Below are 19,607 nucleotides of genomic sequence, written 5' to 3'. Positions count from 1 at the left end.
CAAACGCAGTCTCAGCAACCCAGTATAGAAGCCCTCCCCAACTACCCCCAGGCACATTAATCTCTCCATCCTCTGAATTCTTTATAGCTTTTATTATCTATACTTGTATTTATTCTTAGGTTGCCTTACAATGTTAGTTAAATTTTCATAATTACATCTATAGTATACTTTTCTCTTGTTTACCTAGCCCTACTCGTCCATTATGTATCTTGCCATTCCCCATACTCAGCACTCCATCTACTGTCTCCTTGACTGTACCTTGAAGGAAATTCCTCCTGAGTTCTGCATTTTAGAACACACAGCTCTTTTGTGGCTTAGTTCATGGTACCACCTCTTATGTGAAGTTTTTTCCTAATTCCTTCAGTTGTTAATTCTCACTTCCCTCTTAAATTATTTGATTTTTACTTTTAAGTATACATGTTCTATCCTTCAGTAAAATGGGAAGTCCCTGAAGGCAAGAACCATGTTGTTTTTTTAAAGGATTCCCCCCCCCATGTAACTAATGCCAGTGATTTGCATACATATTTTTGTTGCTGTTCAGTTATTTCATTTGTGTCTGACTCTTTCCGACTTCATTTGGGGTTTTCTTGGGTAAAGGTGCTGGAGTGTTTGCTATTTCCTTCTCCAGCTCATTTTACAGATGAGAAAACTGAGGTAAATGGAGTTAAGTGACATTGCGAGGGTCACACTAAGAGTCTGAAGCCAAATCTGAACTCAGGTCTCCTTGACTCCAGGGCTGCTGCTCTATCCATAGCACCACCTAGCTGCTCCTATAATAAATGCTTGTCTTTTTCCTCTCACCCACATGCTGGTGACTGTTTCTTCAGAGGGATTTTATATCAATGGCAAGACTGTCCACCTGCCCGAGGTCTAGGCCTTGGGGAATGAGCTGTGATGAATTCGAGCCAGCAAAGGTCAGCAAAGGCTGCATCCTGAGCCCCACTGACATATAAAACAATACAACATTCTGAAGGTTCGGAAGCCTGACAGTTATGTGTGAACGTTAGGGCCTGACATAGGAAGCTTTAATTCCAAAGCTTTATGAACATCCTTATTTCATTCTACTCTCATGGGATTCTCTGAGAGACACCTTTCACCTACTTCTTATTCTAAGTGCTTACCACAGATGACACGCTAACTCAGAAAATACAAGGAAGCAGAACACACAATTGAAACAATACATTTCTACTTCATTGGCTGCTGAACAAAAGCCCAAGGTATACATACACACTGCACCAAAACCCAATAAAATGAAGTCTTTCAAGAGGCACAAAATGCCAAGCAAACAGATTCAAATTCCCAAAGTGGATGTTCCGAGCTATTAATAGTTTAGTACAGATGTGCTCTCGTTTAAGACAGCCCAACATATTGAAAAAACCCCAAATATACAAAGACAAGCAATTTGGGGGTGAGAATTAGCATACAAAAGTATTCATAAAATTTTCCTTTAAATAGCAGGCTCTCCTAGTTTATTTTAGATATGACCTGCTCTGACAAAAAATGGAATTTACATAAATTTCAGGAATGTACTTGTTTTAGAAAATGAAGTCCATACCAGATGCTTTGTATCTGTCACATGTTAATAATTTGTTGTTTGATTTATATCCCAGGATTTAGAAGGGGGTGCTTTTCAGATTAAAGTGAGATGTCAAAGTTAAGAGAATCCCCATTTTTCAGGAAACAGAAATCCTGTCTGTGAGTGGTTTTGATTACCTCAAGTTCAATGCCATGGAAGATATTTATTCATTAAAATTCCATTCACTAGGCATTTAATGAGTGCATAGTATGTGTAAGATACTGTAACCTCTTGCTTAATAAAAAGAGCTGAATTCATCAAAGGCTCCAGGCTCCTACTCCAACTTGGAAGGAAGAGAGGAACTGAGGAAAGAAAGGAAGGTATCAGTAAAGAACAGAACAGAACAGAAGCTGCACAAATGGACTGGTGTCTTTGCATTTTGCTTTATAAATAGAATCGGTAGAAGTATTCCATAAGAGTTCCTAAAAACTTTGCTTCCATCTTCCTCCTTTAAACCCATTCTGAAAACATCTGACCTTCACAGGGGAGCCTGTCCTGAAAGCAAATCAAAATAAAAAAAAATCCAGAGCCTTCACTTTTGTATATATTTTTCTTTTCCCACTATGATCATAATCTTTTGGTCAATAAAATTTAGCTACATCAAAATGATCTTCAACATTGCCTTTCTAAAAAGCATGGATATTTCCCCCTGAACTGAAGAAAAAAGGTAGATCATGGACTTTTCTGTAAGCTTCTTCTAGGTTAGGATTTTAGACTTTATATATATATATATATATATATATATATATATATACACACACACACACACATACACATGCACAAGATATATACACACATACACACAGATATATACATACATTTATATCTTTAAAACTCTATCAATAGAAATGGTTTCCTTTGTAAACAATTTTATTTTATATAAATTATTCATTTTAAAATCATATATTTTGTTTTGTGTATTTAAATGCATGATTCTGAGGAGGGGCCCAATGGTTTCAACAGAATTCCAAAGGAGTCCATGACACAAAAAAGATTAGGAACCTAAGAAAACATGACGATTACTTGATGCTTTTGTTAGATAGGGAACTTAGTATGATATGTTAGGGACTGAACCAGTTGAATTGTTCCTTTTTGTCTTGGACTCCATTAAGAATGGCATAATATCCAGGAAAAAGGAGGTAATAGTTTCCCTGTACTCTGCCTTGGTGAAAACTCACCTGGAATATTTGGTAGGGTTCAGGGTTCCACATTTTACGTGACACTGATAAGTTAGAAAGACTCTAAAGGAGGGTAATCAATCATGATGAAGAAGGGCATTGAGCTCATATGTCATCTGAGGATCAGCTGAAAGGGTTGGGAATGTGCATTGTGAAGGGGAGGAGACATGGTGGCATGATACTTCTCCAAGTATCTGAAAAGCTATAATGAAGAAGGAATCGGACTTGTTTGTGCTCAGATGGCAGAAGTAGGAGCAATGGCTGGCAGCTACAAAGAGCCAAATTTAAGTTTGACAATAAGAGAATCCTAGTAATTAGAGCTAAGAGTGGAGTGGGCTGCCTTGGGAGGTAACAGTCACTAGAGCTCTTTGGGAAAAGGCTGGATGCCTACTTGTTGGGGGTGTTGTAGGTGGGGCCCTTGTTCTTGTTCTTGTATTGGATTACATGGCCATTGAAGTTCTTTTTGGCTCTGAGATGCTGTGATCAACTTAGATGCTGACTGAAATTCCTGGGAATAATAAGTATGGAGACATGTGGTGTGTGTGTGTGTGAACAGGAAGGAAAGCAGTGTTCATTCTTGGTTGTTTTTAGGGATAGGGTTCACGGTGACTAAATGATTTCTTGCACATAATGTATATGCTCATTTTTTTCTCTGTAATACTCAGCACCTAATAGAATGCCAGGTATACAGTAAGCACTTAATAAGTGCTCGTTGAATGACAGTGAACACTTAATAAATGTTTGTTGAACAAATGAATGAAGTCACCCATGCCTATTCTCAGACCCAGCCCTGACCCCCCCCCCCAAGACTGGAAGTGCCAAATCTCTTACAGCCTAAATGATTTCTAAAGTCTTTCCCAGCTCTAAATTCTAAGATCCCAAATAGCTTTCCACAAGGGTAGATTTTCCCCAGCTAGCTATATGCCCTGAGGGGGCAGACTCTTGAACAGAAAGATGATGACCAGAATGAATGGCAGAGAGGGAGATTTTATTTGTGGCCTTGACCAGAAGCTTCTCAATGACTTTTCCTTTTCCCCTTTGCTGCTAATTGAACCCTCCCTTGCAATAAAGTTGTTTTTGTCGTTGAGCTGTTTCACTTGTGTCCTACTCTCTGTATCACTCTATTTGGGGTTTTCTTGGCAGAGATGCTGGAGTGGTTTGCCATCTCCTTCTCACGTTATAGATAAGGAAACTGAGGCAAACAGGGTTAAGTGACTTGCCCAGGGTCACAGAGCTATTAAGTATCTGAGACCAGATTTGAATTTAGGAAGATGAATGTTCCTGACTTCAGGCTCTACTCATTACGCTACCTATAGTTGCTTAGAATAAGGTTGTATAGTTAAGCAAAACAAACCAACACATTGGCTATATCTGATTTGTTATTTAGTAATTTTTCAGTTGTGTTCAACTCTTCAACCCCTTTTTGGGGTTGTCTTGCAAAAATACTGGAGTTATTTGTTATTTCCTTCTCTATTCATTTTAAAGATAAGGAAACTGAAGTAAACAGGGCTAAGTGACTTGCCTAGGGTCACACATATATCTGATTGGCTAGAAGTATAAAGCATGGTTCAGTCTGCTCCTATGATTCACCACCTCTCTTCTGAGAGTTGGGAGGGAGGTTTTATTATCATCCTCTGAAGTCACAACTGGTTACAGCATTTATTGGATGTATGAACAGTCTTTGAAGATTTCAGAATTAGTACTAACATTCCCTGTCCAAATAAGTTATCAGGTAAGTTTGCATATTTACTTTTGAATTTAAAATTTATCCAAAGAAATTAATCTGCATTTTGGTCTCTTACAAGTGGATTTGATATATATATATATAACCACTCTCTCATTTTTAAGGGAGATTTGTATATTTGTGATTTGTTGGGCTACTGTAGAATATTCAGTGCTGTCACGCTACCCCAGAGATGCCAGTGATGCTGAATATGGTTCAGAAGGGGACTTTGTTGTGGAGGCAGGGTACAGTATCATGTTCAAACGATTCTATACATCTCAGGGATCCTCCTAGAAAAATCCCCAACTGTTTTTTTCTTTAAGTGATCAGAGTAGTTATAGCTGAGGAGTCAGGATACTCTGTCCAATGACTGGAAAAACCTAAGCCCTCCAGACTTCAGGCCTGAAGTCTCAGAACTGAGGGATATTTCACAATTGGGTAGGGAGAGGTGCTGAATGGAGCGGAGGAGGATTACAGTCAATTGTATCCCTGTGGAAGAGTTGCTATGAATTGTTGAGTGATTATAGCTCAAGGAGACTCACTCTTGAACCTATTCTAGAGGGAGATGACACAACATTTACAGAGTCAAGTTTGATGCTAGATGTTCAAAAGGAAAATGGGGGGTATTGGCCCCACTCCCAGTTTGGCTGCTGTCCTCTTCTGCCCTGATTCTGCTTCTGGTCTTCTGAACCCAAAGACAAAATGATCTACAGCATTCCCTAAATCGAGAGCCAAAAATGCAAACATATAAGCAGAGAAATGACCTGCAGGAAAAGATAACCCCACTTTAATTACCTTCAGAATTATGCCAGGGATTTGCTCTGGTGTACATTATAATCCCATTGCTTTGCAGTGTTCGCAGACGCAGAGCCAACTTAAATTCTTCTTTCTTGCTATTTTCAGAAAGCCGGTAATTTGATGTAACATGTTTCCAGCAAAGGCTGAGAGAAGTGTGCCCTGAAAGAATCATTATGAGAAGATACATATACTTTTAATGTTCAGTAATTGAGCAGGACACACAAAATTACCCAACAAACTGCCAAGTGAAGTTAATTAAAGATCATGCGCAGCTAATGAAGCCATTTTTGGAGAAAGCTTTTAAATAAAAACCTACCAACTTACTGTTCCTCCATTACACGCCACACTCCTTAGATTTGGGTTGAAAAAATTTATTAAGCAATCAGATCCCAGGGATCTAAGTTGCCCTATGCCAATGGGAAATTTAACAGTTTAAAACCTGGATCATCACTGTACTTCTATAACTCCTATTGAGAATTAGCAAAATTGTAACTTTCAAAAGGATGCAACAAATGGTTTCTGCAGGGACTCAAGTACTTTTAGTACCATCAAGTGAAATTCCACTACCAAATAAAATTTCCCCTACTTCCAAGTAGTGGATTTCCCAAGTATTTTGAAATAATAATGTAAACTGATCTATACAAAGGCGATTATAAATAATTAAAAAAATAGTACTTTACTCAACACGTCCAACACATTTGAAATGTTTGTAAAAACAAATACTAGGATGGGGGAATTCCATCTTCTACAGGAAGACTTTCCCTAACCCTCTTAATTCCAGTGCCTTCCTTCTTTCAATTCTTTCCTATCTATCCTGCACATAACTTGTTTGCATATATTTGTTTGCTTGTTTTTTCTCCCATTAGATTGTAAGCTCCTTGAGGGCAGGGGCTGTGGGTTTTTTTTTTTTAATAATCCCCTGAGCTTAGCATAACACCTGGTACATAGTAAGTGCTTAATAAAAGTTTCCTGCAGAAGAGAACGCAATTTCTGTCTACCTATTAATAGATGATAAGCATATGGAAAATTAAGGGCTGATGTCATTTATGTGGATTATGTAACTTGATGGGCAGAAGGGAAGTTTGGAGAGATTTGGGTTTTCATCTAAGTATCTTATATATAAACTATACACTTATTCATGTACATGCTAGATATACTGGGTAAATGGGTCCATTTCTAACTCTATCTCTTTTTTTAAAGTAATAGTAGAGTATATTTAAAGGGTACATTACTGGGGATGACTATTAAGAGTGTGGAAATCACCCCACTTTACATATAGCTTTGTTCTTGGGGCTGATACCTGAGAAGATTGTATTGTCATCTCCAATAACTGAGCAAGAAATGTCAAAAGTCCTGAGTGAGTCTGAGTCTGACCAAAAAATTGTCCATATTTTTGCATTTCAGATATGCTTTATAATAACAAAATGACATTATGGTAATGACTAATGATTATACTTCCCTTTCTTCCCCAACAATATATTTTAAGAATCAATGTTAGAATTCAAAAAGCCATGCTTGAAAATGAACGAAGGCTACAATAGCCAAATTGAAAGCTGGATGAAGGTCAAGAAGGGAAGATTTAAAGCTAAAATCATATAAATAAGATTTTTTTCTCAGGACATGGGGGTGGATGCCTCTGCTTTAATGAAATATGCTACCATCCGTCTCAGATGGATAATATGTTCCTTACTGGTCCAGGCTTGCTCGGCTCATTCTATAGACCACGATTGGCTTTTCCATCTAAAGTATTATCTTCTGATGATGGCAGATTTATGCAACACTCTGAATAGCAAGGACTATACCAAAGATGGGCTGCCCTTTGCTCCAACAATCTTCTATTTTCTATAATGTCATACCTTTAAAATAGATGAGATGAAACTGAAAAAGCCCACAGCATTTTTTGGCCATTCCATTATAAATAGTACATAGTTATTTCATTTTTATTTAGTAGAAATACTAAATTCTGGGTTTTGGATTTCTGGTGGAACCCAGTGGCAAGCAGCTGTCAGCACAATGATTGACGCAAAGAAGTCATTTAAATAAAATGCTTGTTGACTGACACCTCACCTCACGATATAGGGTGTGAGGAGGGTATTAATAGTAGTCACAAGCTCACAGATTTAGAGCAGAAAGAGATCCTAAAGGGTCAGTGAAGCCTCATTTTACAGGTGAGGGAACTAAGACCTAGAGAGATAAAGTGATTTGCCCAAGGTCACATAGTGACCTATGGGTCTGAGACAGGACTTTCTGATTCTAAATCCAGAGCTCTGTTGATTCTCTCATGAAGCCTATGATCTCAAGGTTGGAATGGCTACCCAATTGAATGAGAATAAGAAGATCAGAGAAATCCCAAATAAGTTTTGAGACTGTGTGTTATTACACTGGTCAATTCAGAAAGGCATTTCTGAAATGCCTTCTGGGGGGCAGTTAGGTGGCACAGTGGATAGAGCACTGGCCCTGGAGTCAGGAGTACCTGAGTTCAAATCCGACCTCAGACACTTAACACTTATGAGCTGTGTGACCCTGGGCAAGTCACTTAACCCCAATTGCCTCACTTAAAAAAAAAAAAAAAAGAAATGCCTTCTGAGAGTTTGGGAAGAATGGTTTAAATCAAGGTTAAGCACTATAGGAACCAAAGTTATGATATCCTTCATCCAACACCATTCTGTACCTGAGCATTCGCCAAGTTTTCCTGGTGGACACTGGCAGATGAACGGTCTTCTACTGGCTTCATAACCAACACACTGCATGTCCCCAGGGCAGGGCTTCTCCACGCAAGGATCATTTGACCCTGGACAGAGTCCTCCTATTACAAATGGAACGACACAGTTAAGGATGCAAAGAGACAAACAGAATGCAGAAACTGGCCAAGAAAAGTGCTACAGAACAGTGAGGATTCAAAGAGATGACTTGAGGGCAGCATTGTCTTCTGTAGACACCTATAGAATACCTCTCCTCTGCTGCCTTGCGGCTATACCCATATATGGGAAAGCCTTCGGGAGTTAACCCCAAGGAAAAATCAGGAGCCGGAGTCCCTTAGGCAGTTGGATGTTGGACATCACATTCTTCTGGCAACTCCTTTGGCAGCACTGGTGCCAAACTGTATTGGCTCTGCCTCTCCTTTGGATCCACCAATGTCTCGGAGAGGGAAAACCTGCTGCATGGGCAACTGCTTGTTTTCCATATTGATCCACTCAGGCCAGCACCCTGGAGAGGACACTCCAGCTACTCCTCATGGGGTAGATACAACATGGGATGTGGCAGTTACCAGTTATAAGTCACTCAGGAGCTGTGGCTCCCGTATCGGACTGCACAGCCACACTATGTCCTGTGGCTCCTCAAGGTGCTGATCCATGGTCGTCCGAGACTGGTGGAGGCCTACTACTATAGAATACCTCTAATACCTACTGCCTATGTAGCTTCATTGAGACAGGCAAAAGATCTCCAATTTAATTAATTTTTTTTAATTTAATTTTTTTGTGGGGTAACGAGAGTTAAGTGACTTGCCCAGGGTCACACAGCTTATAAGTGTCAAGTGTATGAGGCTGTATTTGAACTCAGATTCTCCTGAATCCAGGGCCAGTGCTTTATCCACTGTGCCACTTAGCTGCCCCAAAGATCTCCAATTTAAAACTGAACTAGACCAAGATTAGACCATCAAGGAGCCTGGGGAAATGTTTTTCATCTCACTACTTCAGAATTGTGAAGATAAAGTCTCTTGGGACTGATGAAAATATGGACATTATAGGATCTGGAAGAAACCTTAAGAGATTATCTAGTTGACTTTTCTTATTTTTACAGATAAAGAATATAAGACCTAAAGAGGAAAAGTGTCTTGACCAAGGTTGTGCAGGTAAATTACTGAACAGAGATTTGAACCCAGGTCTTCTAACTCTTAATCTAATGCTTCCCCCCTCCTCCCTCTCCTGATCCATCTGACCTTTATCAATGAGGTTGGGCCAAAGTGAGAGGCACAAGAGGTCTTGTTCTCCAGGCTCCCTTAATTTGGTCTAATCCTGCATAGAATCTAGATAATTAAAAAGACTATTGGTATGGATTTCAAAGAAAGAAGGCATCCTTTTGCTGAATCAGAGTTATGGAGGCAAAGTACTACTTGCTTATATCCTAATCTCTTCCAATACACATGCTGTTTTACTGACTATGTGCAAATGTGATATAGCAACATTCATGAGAAGTAGAATTAGCCATTTCAAAGGAAAACGTCCTTCCCAGTCATGATCCTAATGGCACAGGAGGATGAAACTTGTATTAATGCTTTAGAAAATAAATCCTGGGAAGCAGATTAACAGATTTAACTATGAAATCAGGCGCTAAATTAGTTATTTTGATTCTGCAACCTTGGCAAACAGAGAAAATGCGCTTTTCATGGAATCTGGATATTTCAAAAGTAATTAGGCCATTTCCTACCTGGTGAGAGAGCTACTCCTTAAGTGTAAATTACATCAGGGTAAGTAATAAAGTGGCTATAAAAGGAGACAAATTAAAAATAACTCACAACTGGAACAGTAATTTTCTAAATGGGTTCCCAGTGGTCTAAAAGAGTTAGAGCCCCTTCATGTGAATTTAACACTTCTGGGGAGTCAGCAGCTCCATCACTTGGCAATATCTGGCCTATTACATTTTTCTTAGATTTCTATTCTATCCTGACCATTAAGCATACTGTCCTACTAAATATTAATTTCTTAGTCTAGAGGAAAATAGCAATTCAACTTTAACAACATATAAATATTTTAGGAACTGTAATCTTTGAAAGAAGCAATATAAGTGGCAAGAGCAAACCCAAAATTTATAAATCCTATTTTCAGTGGTTTATAGCTTAGCCATAAAAGATGTTGCCTGGCCCTGAACTGGTTTATCATATCTCAGCTGATGAACAGAAAATTTAGAAATAACTATACATCTGGTTTTAAAAGAAACAAGGACAGAGAAGAAAGAGCCTGGGCATTTTATAGCATAGGGGAAACCTGTTGTTTAGTGACAATGATTCAACAAAAGTTCACCTTTTGACCTCCTTGGGAATCCTCAGTGCTGCCATGCTTTTTCAGTCCTCCCTTATCTTATAACTAGTTTCTTGGGCATCCTATGTCTTCTTCCAAGTAACTATTGGGGGGGGGCAATGAGGGCTAAGTGACTTGCCCAGGGTCATACAGCCAATAGGTGGCGGATTTGAACTCAAGTCCTACTGAATCCAGGGTTGGTGCTTTATCCACTGTGCCACCTAGCTGCCCCCTCCAAGTAACTATTTTTTTTTAAGTGAGGCATTTGGGGTTAAGTGACTTGCCCAGGGTCACACAGCTAGTAAGTGTTAAGTGTCTGAGGCCGGACTGACTCCAGGGCCGGTACTCCATCCACTGCGCCATCTAGCTGCCCCCTCCAAGTAACTATTAATGACTAATGTTAAGTGGCTACTGGCACTTTTAGGTAAAAACAAATTGTGTTTTGTCCAAATGCATAGACTATTCATAGATAATGGCTCGAACACACCCTTCAATATTGACTTGCAAGACCAATAGGTAGGTTGGGGTAACAGTCACATTTCAATGGCACTAAGTCAACTTTCATTTTTATCTCTATGTGGATTATCCCCATTTTCTGACACCTAGCACTAATCTAGACTGTTACATTTGCTTGTGCTCAGGGATTACAAACTAATCTTAACATTTATCCAAGCCATACCTAACTAGCAAGGTATATTCCTGTAAAAAATAATTACAAGGTGCAGCCCCCAAACAAATGCTATTAATTTCTAGATCATCTATGTCACCAGTTTCCTAATTTAGCATAGCATCTGACTATGTCTTCAGTCAATCTATCACCAACAAAACCATAGGAAATGTCTTTTCCATTTTAACTATCAGGTGACCCACATCACCATCTTTTTCCTTTCTAAGGGCAGTATTCCCAGCAGTCTTTCTTTGAAAGGGTTATTTAGAAAGAAGGGAAAATTCTTGGTAAGGGGTTGGGGTGGGGTGGAGTACTGTCTGGCTGTCTTTTTTAGAATCTTTAAAGGCATCCCCTCTGATCTCCTAACAGGAAAACACAGAATAGGAAACATTCTGACCGCAGCAGCTGTTTTATCTCTGGCCCTATTATCATTCCTCTCTGCAACAAAAGCTACAGCCCACCCCCCTCCCAGGTCCTTATAACAAAAGAGTAAAACACCAGGGCCCATCCTTCTTAGGTAACTCTGTATCTCTTTCTCAATCTGTTCTGTTTCTGTCCTCTTTCCCTTTTTTTCTTGACCTCTGTCTCTCTCAATTTCTCCATCAGTCTTTACCTCTCTCTGTGTCTCTTGCTCTCCCTCCTCACTTCCTTTCTCTGTGTCTATTCGTCTGTCTCCATCCTTTATTCAAGTAAAGAAAGGCTAAATAGTGAGGCTGTTGAGCAAGCAGGTTTCTCCAAACTAGAACATGACTTTTTCTTCTCTGTAAACATTTGGAGGTACTTAGATCATGCCTAGAATACAAACTGTTCCAGGGGCTGAATTTCTTATAACTAATGTGGAATAGATCAACATCTGACTCATCATGACTCATAATTGGAGATCCTAACGAAGGTGTCCAAATCCTGGGAAAGATCTTTAGGGGCAAAGGCTTCTCTTTCCAGCTACAGTCAAGGGCTCCCGAAATACCTAAGACTCGGTAAGATCCAAACAATTCCTAATAACTTAATTTGCTTTGTCAAATCACGTTTCCATAATTATTATTTTAGGATGTATATATGTCCTCTAATTGTTATGGACCACAAGGCACTTTTTTATTGTAAAAGAATGCCCCCACCCCCACCCACCCCATCCCTCAGGAAGTGTCTGCCGACTTCTGGGAGATCGTCTGTCATCATAACTATTTCTAAGGAATTTTGATTTAATCATAAATGTGTACTGGGCTCAAGAACATCTATCTTAAAGGAGGGATGTAAGATTTATGCCACAAATTTTCAGGCTAGTCAATTTATGTCCAGAACTGGTACTGAGGGGAAAGGGGTTCATGTTTGTAAAGCCAAAAAGGTTCATTTTCATTCCACATCATGGCAAGACCAAAGGAGCTTGGTCAGTGTTTGACATTTCAGTTCCCTTTTCAACCTGTATGCTATTTAAAAATACCCTTTGCATTTGTTAAATTTTGCACCATGTCAAAAAGAAGGGACTACTCTGGCCCACCCTTGGGTCAACCACATTTACAAGCAAGTTCAAACCACCTGAAATTAATTATAGAGATTTTCTGCAATCAATACATTAAGAGGTTTCCACCAGGAGCTGCTAGTTTGCCTGGCTACTCACTCACTATGACAACTAACCTGAGAATGATGTAGGGCCCAGCCAGGCCATATTTGAACAGCTTTCCTTTTTTGTCAAATGCATGATTTAAAAGTCTGCAGAAGATATACACTATTGTATTAGGTAACACCTGGCAATTTTTTATTTCATTTTGCTTTTTTGGTCTGGACTCATCTGTGCTTTTATCAAGTTTTGTCAACACTCAAGAGTTGTCAAATATTTCCTACTATCAATGCTGATCGGCAACTTAGAGTCTTAGAGAATAGCCTGAGACACTGAGAGGCTAAGGGATTTGCTGTAGGTCACAGAGGCAGTACTCAAACCCAGGGCCTCCTGACTTCCAAAGGTCACATAGTTAGCATCTGACAGAGAGGTAACCATATAAGTGGTTATATGCAGAAAACTTTTGGTGAGGTACAGGTATTTAAGAATCTGTCAGATTTTTCTGACAGGGGCCACACAATAGTTTCAGTAACCATATGTGGACTTTCCAACCCACTCTTGTCTGCTTCCAAGGTATCCACTTCAGACAGCTACTTTGCCCGGGGTGAGGCTGCAAACAATATATTCTACTTTGAAAGTAGCTTGAATCTCATAGTCAGGTGGTAATTTAAGACACAGGAAAGTTCTTGTGGTTGACAAACATACAATTTATCTGGATTAATGATGGTAGGTGCTTTGGAGGCAGCTGAGAGGAAAGGGATGCAGCTGGGCTCTCAGGATGGAAGCTCCAGCATTTTTAGAGCCTTCCCTCTCCTCCCTTCCTCATTACACTGACATTTACCTGCCAGTATAGAGCATTCAAGGACCTAACATTATCATCAGTCCTCATTCATATTTTTACCTGGCCAGTGCCTAGATTTGTATCTGATTCATCCCAAGATGGAGCCAGACAAGGTGATGGTAAAGAGTTAATATCTCACATTTAGAATTAATGATGGCCAAGGCCCCACTAGTTCCCTTCCATCTTTTTCTCACTAAGAAAATCTAAACTACAGAAAAGTACAGTACCTGTTTTGAGTTGGTCTCCTGTGGTTTTCTCACAGAAGTCTGAATCATACAGTATATTTGCTTGGCTGAACCACATTTTCTGGATGATTTCACTACTGTGCTGAGTACAACTTCATGCAATGATACTTTCTAGGGCATATGTGTGGGGTTAAATACTCACAATTTTATACACATATTGGAAAGAGAGGCAACTGGCCTCAGATTCAGAAAGACCTGGGTTCAAGTCCTACTTTGGACAACTACTAGCTATGTTACTTCAGACAAGCCTCAGAACCTCTCCATGGCCTGGGGAAGGCTATGAGTGTCAGAGAAGGTATTTATCTACATGGGTAGAGCAGGTTCCTCAGAGGAAGCCCCCTATAGTAATCACAGGTCTGGTCCAGACAAAAATTGGAAAGGGCCACCCTACCTCAGGGTTACACATAGGTGACATTTATATAGCCTTATGAGATTTATAAGGTCCTTTGACATATTTCACTTCAGCTCCACAACATTTTGCTGGTAAGTACTAAATTATTATCATATTCCTATTTTATAGATGAGGAAATTAGAGTTCTGAGAATTGATTGCTTTTGCCCTTGTTCAAAAAGCCAGAAAGATTTGAATTCAAGTCTTCCAGATTCTTAAGTCTAGACCTCTATCTAGAAACACCATGCTGCCTATCTCCATTAGGATAGTAGAAAAGCTAATTGTTCTGCATACCTCACTTTGTTCTGTTACTTCAAAGGAATAACTGTTATAAATGGTTATGTGTAGAAAATTGATTATTTGTGGTGAGGTACAGATATTTAAGAATTGGCCAGTGGACCCTCCACAGATACATTCAAGGCTATTTGAAATCATAGATGCTTTTCTCTGTATTCTCAGTGTTAGCATGGTGCCTGATACATAGTAAGCACTTAATAAATGCTTACTGGATTATGGAATGATTATTAGTGTTACATAGGATATAATTTATTATGCAAACTTCTGTATTTTAAAAAGGAGTTCTACACTTGGGTTCAAAAAAATCAATGACATAAATACAGGATAGGGAGAGCGTGGATAGGCAATAGTTCACATGAAAAAGAATCTGAGAGAGACTTCTGGGGCAGAGCCAAGATGGTGGAGGAAAGGAAGTGAGCTCTCCAACTCATGACATGATCACTCCATAAAACATCCAAATAATGCCACAGGACAATTCCTGGAGCAGCAAAATCCACAGAAGAATGTGCTAAAATCATCTTCCAAACAAGGACAGCTTGGAAGGTCAGAAGGAAGTATTCTAGAAGCAGAAGGTAAAATAGAAATTGAAAGAATCCACTGATCACCTCCTGAAAGAGACTCCAAAAGTAAAATTCTTAGGAATATTATAGCCAAATTTCAGAGCTCTCAGGTCAAGGAGAAAATATTGCAAGCTGCCAAAAACAAATAATTCAAGTACTGTGTAGCCCCAGTCAGGATAGCACAAGATCTAGCAGCTTCTACATTAAAGGACCAGAGGGCATGGAATATGATATTCCAGAGGGCAAAGGAAATGGGATTACAAAAAAGAATCATGTATCCAGCAAAACTGAGTATAATCTTTCAGAGGAAAAAGTGGGACTTCAATGAAAAAGAGGAGTTTCAGGTATTCGTGATGAAAATACCTTAACTGAATGGCAAATTTGACTTTCAAATACAAGACCCTAGAGAATCATAAAAACAAAATTGGAGTTGGGGGACATACCTGGGGTCATGCAGTGGGTGACTGCCATGTGTCTGAGGCCAGGTTTTGGCTGGGATCCCCCTGGGTCCAGGGTGAATGCTTTGTCCACTGTGTCACCTAGCTGCCCCATGATGACATCTTTAAGGTTAAATTGAAGGGTGAGAAGAATGCACTGGGGGAGGGGGAAGGGCAGAGGTAGTAAGGGGTGAAATCCTACATGAAAGAAACAGGAAAGGGTTTATGGAATGGGGGAAGAAATGGGGGAGGAGCAGGGTAGTAAATGTGTTTTACACTCATCAGAATAGGCTCAAAGACCTCAATCTTATCAGAGTTACCTCAAGGAGGGATTAATATACACACCCAATTGGGTGGAGTAATCTATTTAATCTGGGTAGTAAATGAGCCTAACACTCAACAGAATTGGCTCAAAGAGGGAATAACATACACACTCAATTGGGTGGAGTAATATATCTAACCCTACAGGAAAATAGGAGGGGAAGGGGACAAATGGAGAGGGGCAAAAGAAGGAAGGGCAGATTGGGGGAGGGGAACAGACAGAACAAATCCTTTTTGAAGAGGGATAGGGTGAAAGAAAATGGATAATAGGGTAAATATCATGGGGAAGGGAATAGGATAGAGGGAAACATTTAACAATAGTTAATAGTGAAAAAGAGAAAAGGGGGAAAATTGTACAAAAAAAACCTTATAGCAACTCTTTGTGGTGGCTAAGAATTGAGAATCAAGGGAATGTCCATAAATTGAGGAATGATTGAAGAAGCTGTCGTATATGATTGTAGTGGAATGGTATTGTGCTAGAGGAAATGACAAACAGGATGATACCAGAAAAACATGGAGCAGAACTGGGAGGACATTGTACATAGTGACAACAGTATTGTTCTATGAGCAATTGTGAAGGCTTAACTACTCTCAGTGATACAATGATCCAAGACAATCCCAAGGATCAAGCATACTATCCACCCCTATAGAAAGAACTGATAAAACTGATAAAAAGAGCACTTGTGGATTGTATATAATAACCTGGTTGATGTCTTGGGGAGGGGGGAGGAAAGGGAAGGGAAGGAGGAAGAAAAATTTGGAATTCTAAATCTAATGAAAATGACCGTTGAAAACTACCCCTTAATGTTACTGGAAAAAATAAAATAAATGTTTGTTGCACTGAAAAACAGAAAAAGAAAAAAAAATAAATAAAAGGAATCTGAGAGTTTTATGGGGTGAAAGTATATTAATATGAAGGCAGTAAGTGGCATAATGGAGGAAAATACTAGGCTGAAGCCAAGAAGACTCACCTTGTGAATTCAAATCTGGCTTCAGATGCTCCCTAGCTTTGTGACCCTGGGCAAGTCATTTAATCCTGCTTACCTCAGTTACTTATGTGTAAAATAAGCTAGAGAAGAAAATGGCAAACCACTCCAGTATCTTTGCCAAGAAAAACCCAAATGGGATCGTGAACAGTCAGATACAACTGAAAACAAGCTGAACAACCAAAGCATAACATGAATTAGCACTGTTGTATTAAATAACACTCTTTCTCTTATTCCCTTTTCCCTCTTTTGAACTAGGACTGGGGTAAGAGTCCCACTCATTTTTATTTGACTAGAGTAGAAAATAGGTGGTTAATAGGTCAATGGGTCATCCCCAGTGAAAGAAGAGATTTTGCATTTTTCTAGGGAGATGGTGATAAATTAACATATTTAGTTGGTATTAAGGTACCTTATCTCTTTCCCTTCTGGTAAAAGGTAACCAATTGCTTCACTGTATAATGAGGAGAGTGACTAATTGATGGGGGGATGGGGTGGAATAGGTCTTGTAGTAGTAGTAGTAGTAATAATAATAATAATATTTATATAGTGCTTTTCCACCTCTAAAATGCTTTAAATATATTATATCATTTCATCCTTCCAACAACAACCCTATAAGATAGGTGGGCTTATTATTCCCATTTTGCAGATAAGAGAACAAAACCTGAAAGAAGTCGGTCAAGTGACTTACCCAAGGTCAACCAGCTAGAAAGTACCTGAGACAAGATTTTAACTCGGGTCTTCCTACTTCCAAGTCCCAGTGCTCTATCCACTGTGCCATTTGCCTGGTTACTCTTGCTGAACCTCAAAAAGTCTTCTGAGGTGCATACAACAGAAATGATTTCTCTTGCATTATAGGTAGGGAACTGAGACATAAAGCAGTTCAGTGATTCTGTCAAAGTGAATCCTTTGTAGAGTTGGCACAATAACCCTGGTGTCCTCCAGGTCTGTGTAGTGCTACTTTTACTCCTACCTGATGATACCTACCTACCAACCCTCTTACACACACACACACACACACACACACACACACTCATACATACATATTTATAGAACTCTTTCCTCACAACAACTCTAATTCTTTGGCAGTACAAATATTATTACCTTCATTTTACAGAAAAGGAAATGAAAGCTACAAGAGGTTAAAATAAGTGTCTCAGGTGAGATTTGAACTTTGGGTGTTCCCGACCTCAGCCTAGTATTCTTGCCACTGTAGCACATTGCCTTACACTCAAACAGCATGAAGCATGGTGTCTGGTACACAGTAGGCACTTAATAAGGTTTATTTGATTGAAATATGCTTGCAAGCTTCTCCTTTATTTCATCCAGCTGAAATCAAGCCCTTGGAAAAATGTTCAGGAGGGCAGTGAAACTGGTTCTTCCATTACTACTCACACTTTGGTCAATTCTTGAGATCTTATTGATAGATCCTTCTTCCGGACCACCCCCTCTTCTCTACATGCTGATCAACAGGCCCATTTAGAATGAGCTGGGTAATGCTTTCCCAGGTTCCCTCTCCTCTTTCTTCCCTGGTCAGATTGGGTTTCATGTGTAATTTCCCTTCTGCCTAATTTTATGTCAGGCTTTCAGTGTGCGTCAGTGTGCCTATCAGCCAGTGGCAGCCACAGAGGCAATCACACAGCCTCCCTCGCACCTGCTGAACTGCTGTTCACATGCAAAATTTAATGGTGGCTGGAATTTAATGAGGCAAACTGGCACTAAAATTCCAGGTCTTCTTTCATTAGTCGCAGCAATTCAGCATTTTTGTTCAAAATGAAATGATCGTCAGACTCAATCTGTATGAGAAAAAGATGCACTTCATGTTGGGCAAGGAACAGAACACTGGAGGAAGTGAATTCTGTGCAAACAAGACCATGGAGCCTGGAGTGGAGAGGGCCACCATTTGTAATGTTAATTATTCCGCCCAATAGCCAATAGGGTCCCCTCCAGATGCTATAGCTGGCCAAGCTAAGTTTTTAGGGGGCCAAAAGGGTTGGGTTCTCTCTATAACGTACAAAGAACTATTGCTCAAGAGTCATTAGAATTGAAATCCTTGACTATTTACTTCTTTCTGAGGAAAGAAAGATGCTGGACAAAACTGAGACTGAGAAAAGGAACTACTTCCTTTACAATTCCTCACCTAAATTTTATTTAAGAGAAAATCCTAGGGAAGTGCAGGAAGATAGGAGGCTATGTTGTACAACACAATGGTTACCCTTTCTGTCTTTTGGAGAATGTCTTATTATCCTTCTAGCATCATACTGACTGGTATGGCTTCTCTTCAGTTTACTAGCAGGCAGGTATTCATGGAACACTCACTGGCTACATATTGGATAATAGGAAGTGTTGCTTACCCATTGAATGATCTGAGGTCACATAGCTACTAAGTAGAATAGTGGAAATTACATTTATGCCACTCTCCAACCTCCCTGACTTTGTACAAGTTATCTGTTCCCCATACCTAGAATCTTTCTTTCCTTCCATACCCAGAAATCACTTTGTATATATGTTGTGGTTATTTATCTGTGAATATGTTGTTTCTTCATAGTAGAATGTGAACATCTTTAAATTAGGGACTGTTTTTATTTTTGTCTTTTTTCCCCAGCACCTAGCAGGGTGGATTATGCACAGTAAACACTAAAAAGGCTTGTTGAATGTATTGTTGATTGCATATTTCATTAGTTTATCCTGTTAATCAATTGTAAATGCCTTGTAGGTAATAAATATAGCCAGACTAATCCTGTTTATATTAGCTGGATAAGTCACTGAACCTCTCTAGGCCTTAGCTGTGCCAGCTACAAAACAGTCAGTTAATACCTTGCCTCTTGAAGGAAGGGGTATGTATGATTCTGTGAAATAAAATAATTATACAAATGAGCCAATAAGAAAGGGAGATACTGACACTCTCTTCATGCCAAGATTGCAATCCCCTCAGAAACTCAGGATTTGAAGGTCTTTAGCGTCCTACCGTTGGGCAACCTAGGATTTGGCTCCTGGAAAGCAGTATAGAGGTATACT

General features: G+C 39.5%; 1 protein-coding gene across 1 annotated transcript in view; it reads right to left on the bottom strand.

Moving 5' to 3' along the window:
• The window catches only part of LOC122747862 (protocadherin Fat 3-like), a 773,714-nt gene that overhangs the window by 39,245 nt on the left and 714,862 nt on the right, over positions 1-19,607 (bottom strand). The window contains 3 exon segments of the mRNA XM_043993670.1: positions 860-942; positions 5,273-5,434; positions 7,947-8,078. Of these exon segments, the coding sequence (XP_043849605.1) occupies positions 860-942; positions 5,273-5,434; positions 7,947-8,078 (377 nt within the window).

Source organism: Dromiciops gliroides, chromosome 3, assembly GCF_019393635.1.
Source record: "Dromiciops gliroides isolate mDroGli1 chromosome 3, mDroGli1.pri, whole genome shotgun sequence".
Taxonomy (NCBI): domain Eukaryota; kingdom Metazoa; phylum Chordata; class Mammalia; order Microbiotheria; family Microbiotheriidae; genus Dromiciops; species Dromiciops gliroides.
Note: the sequence above shows the minus strand (reverse complement) of the source record. Positions and strands in the feature narration are given on the sequence as shown.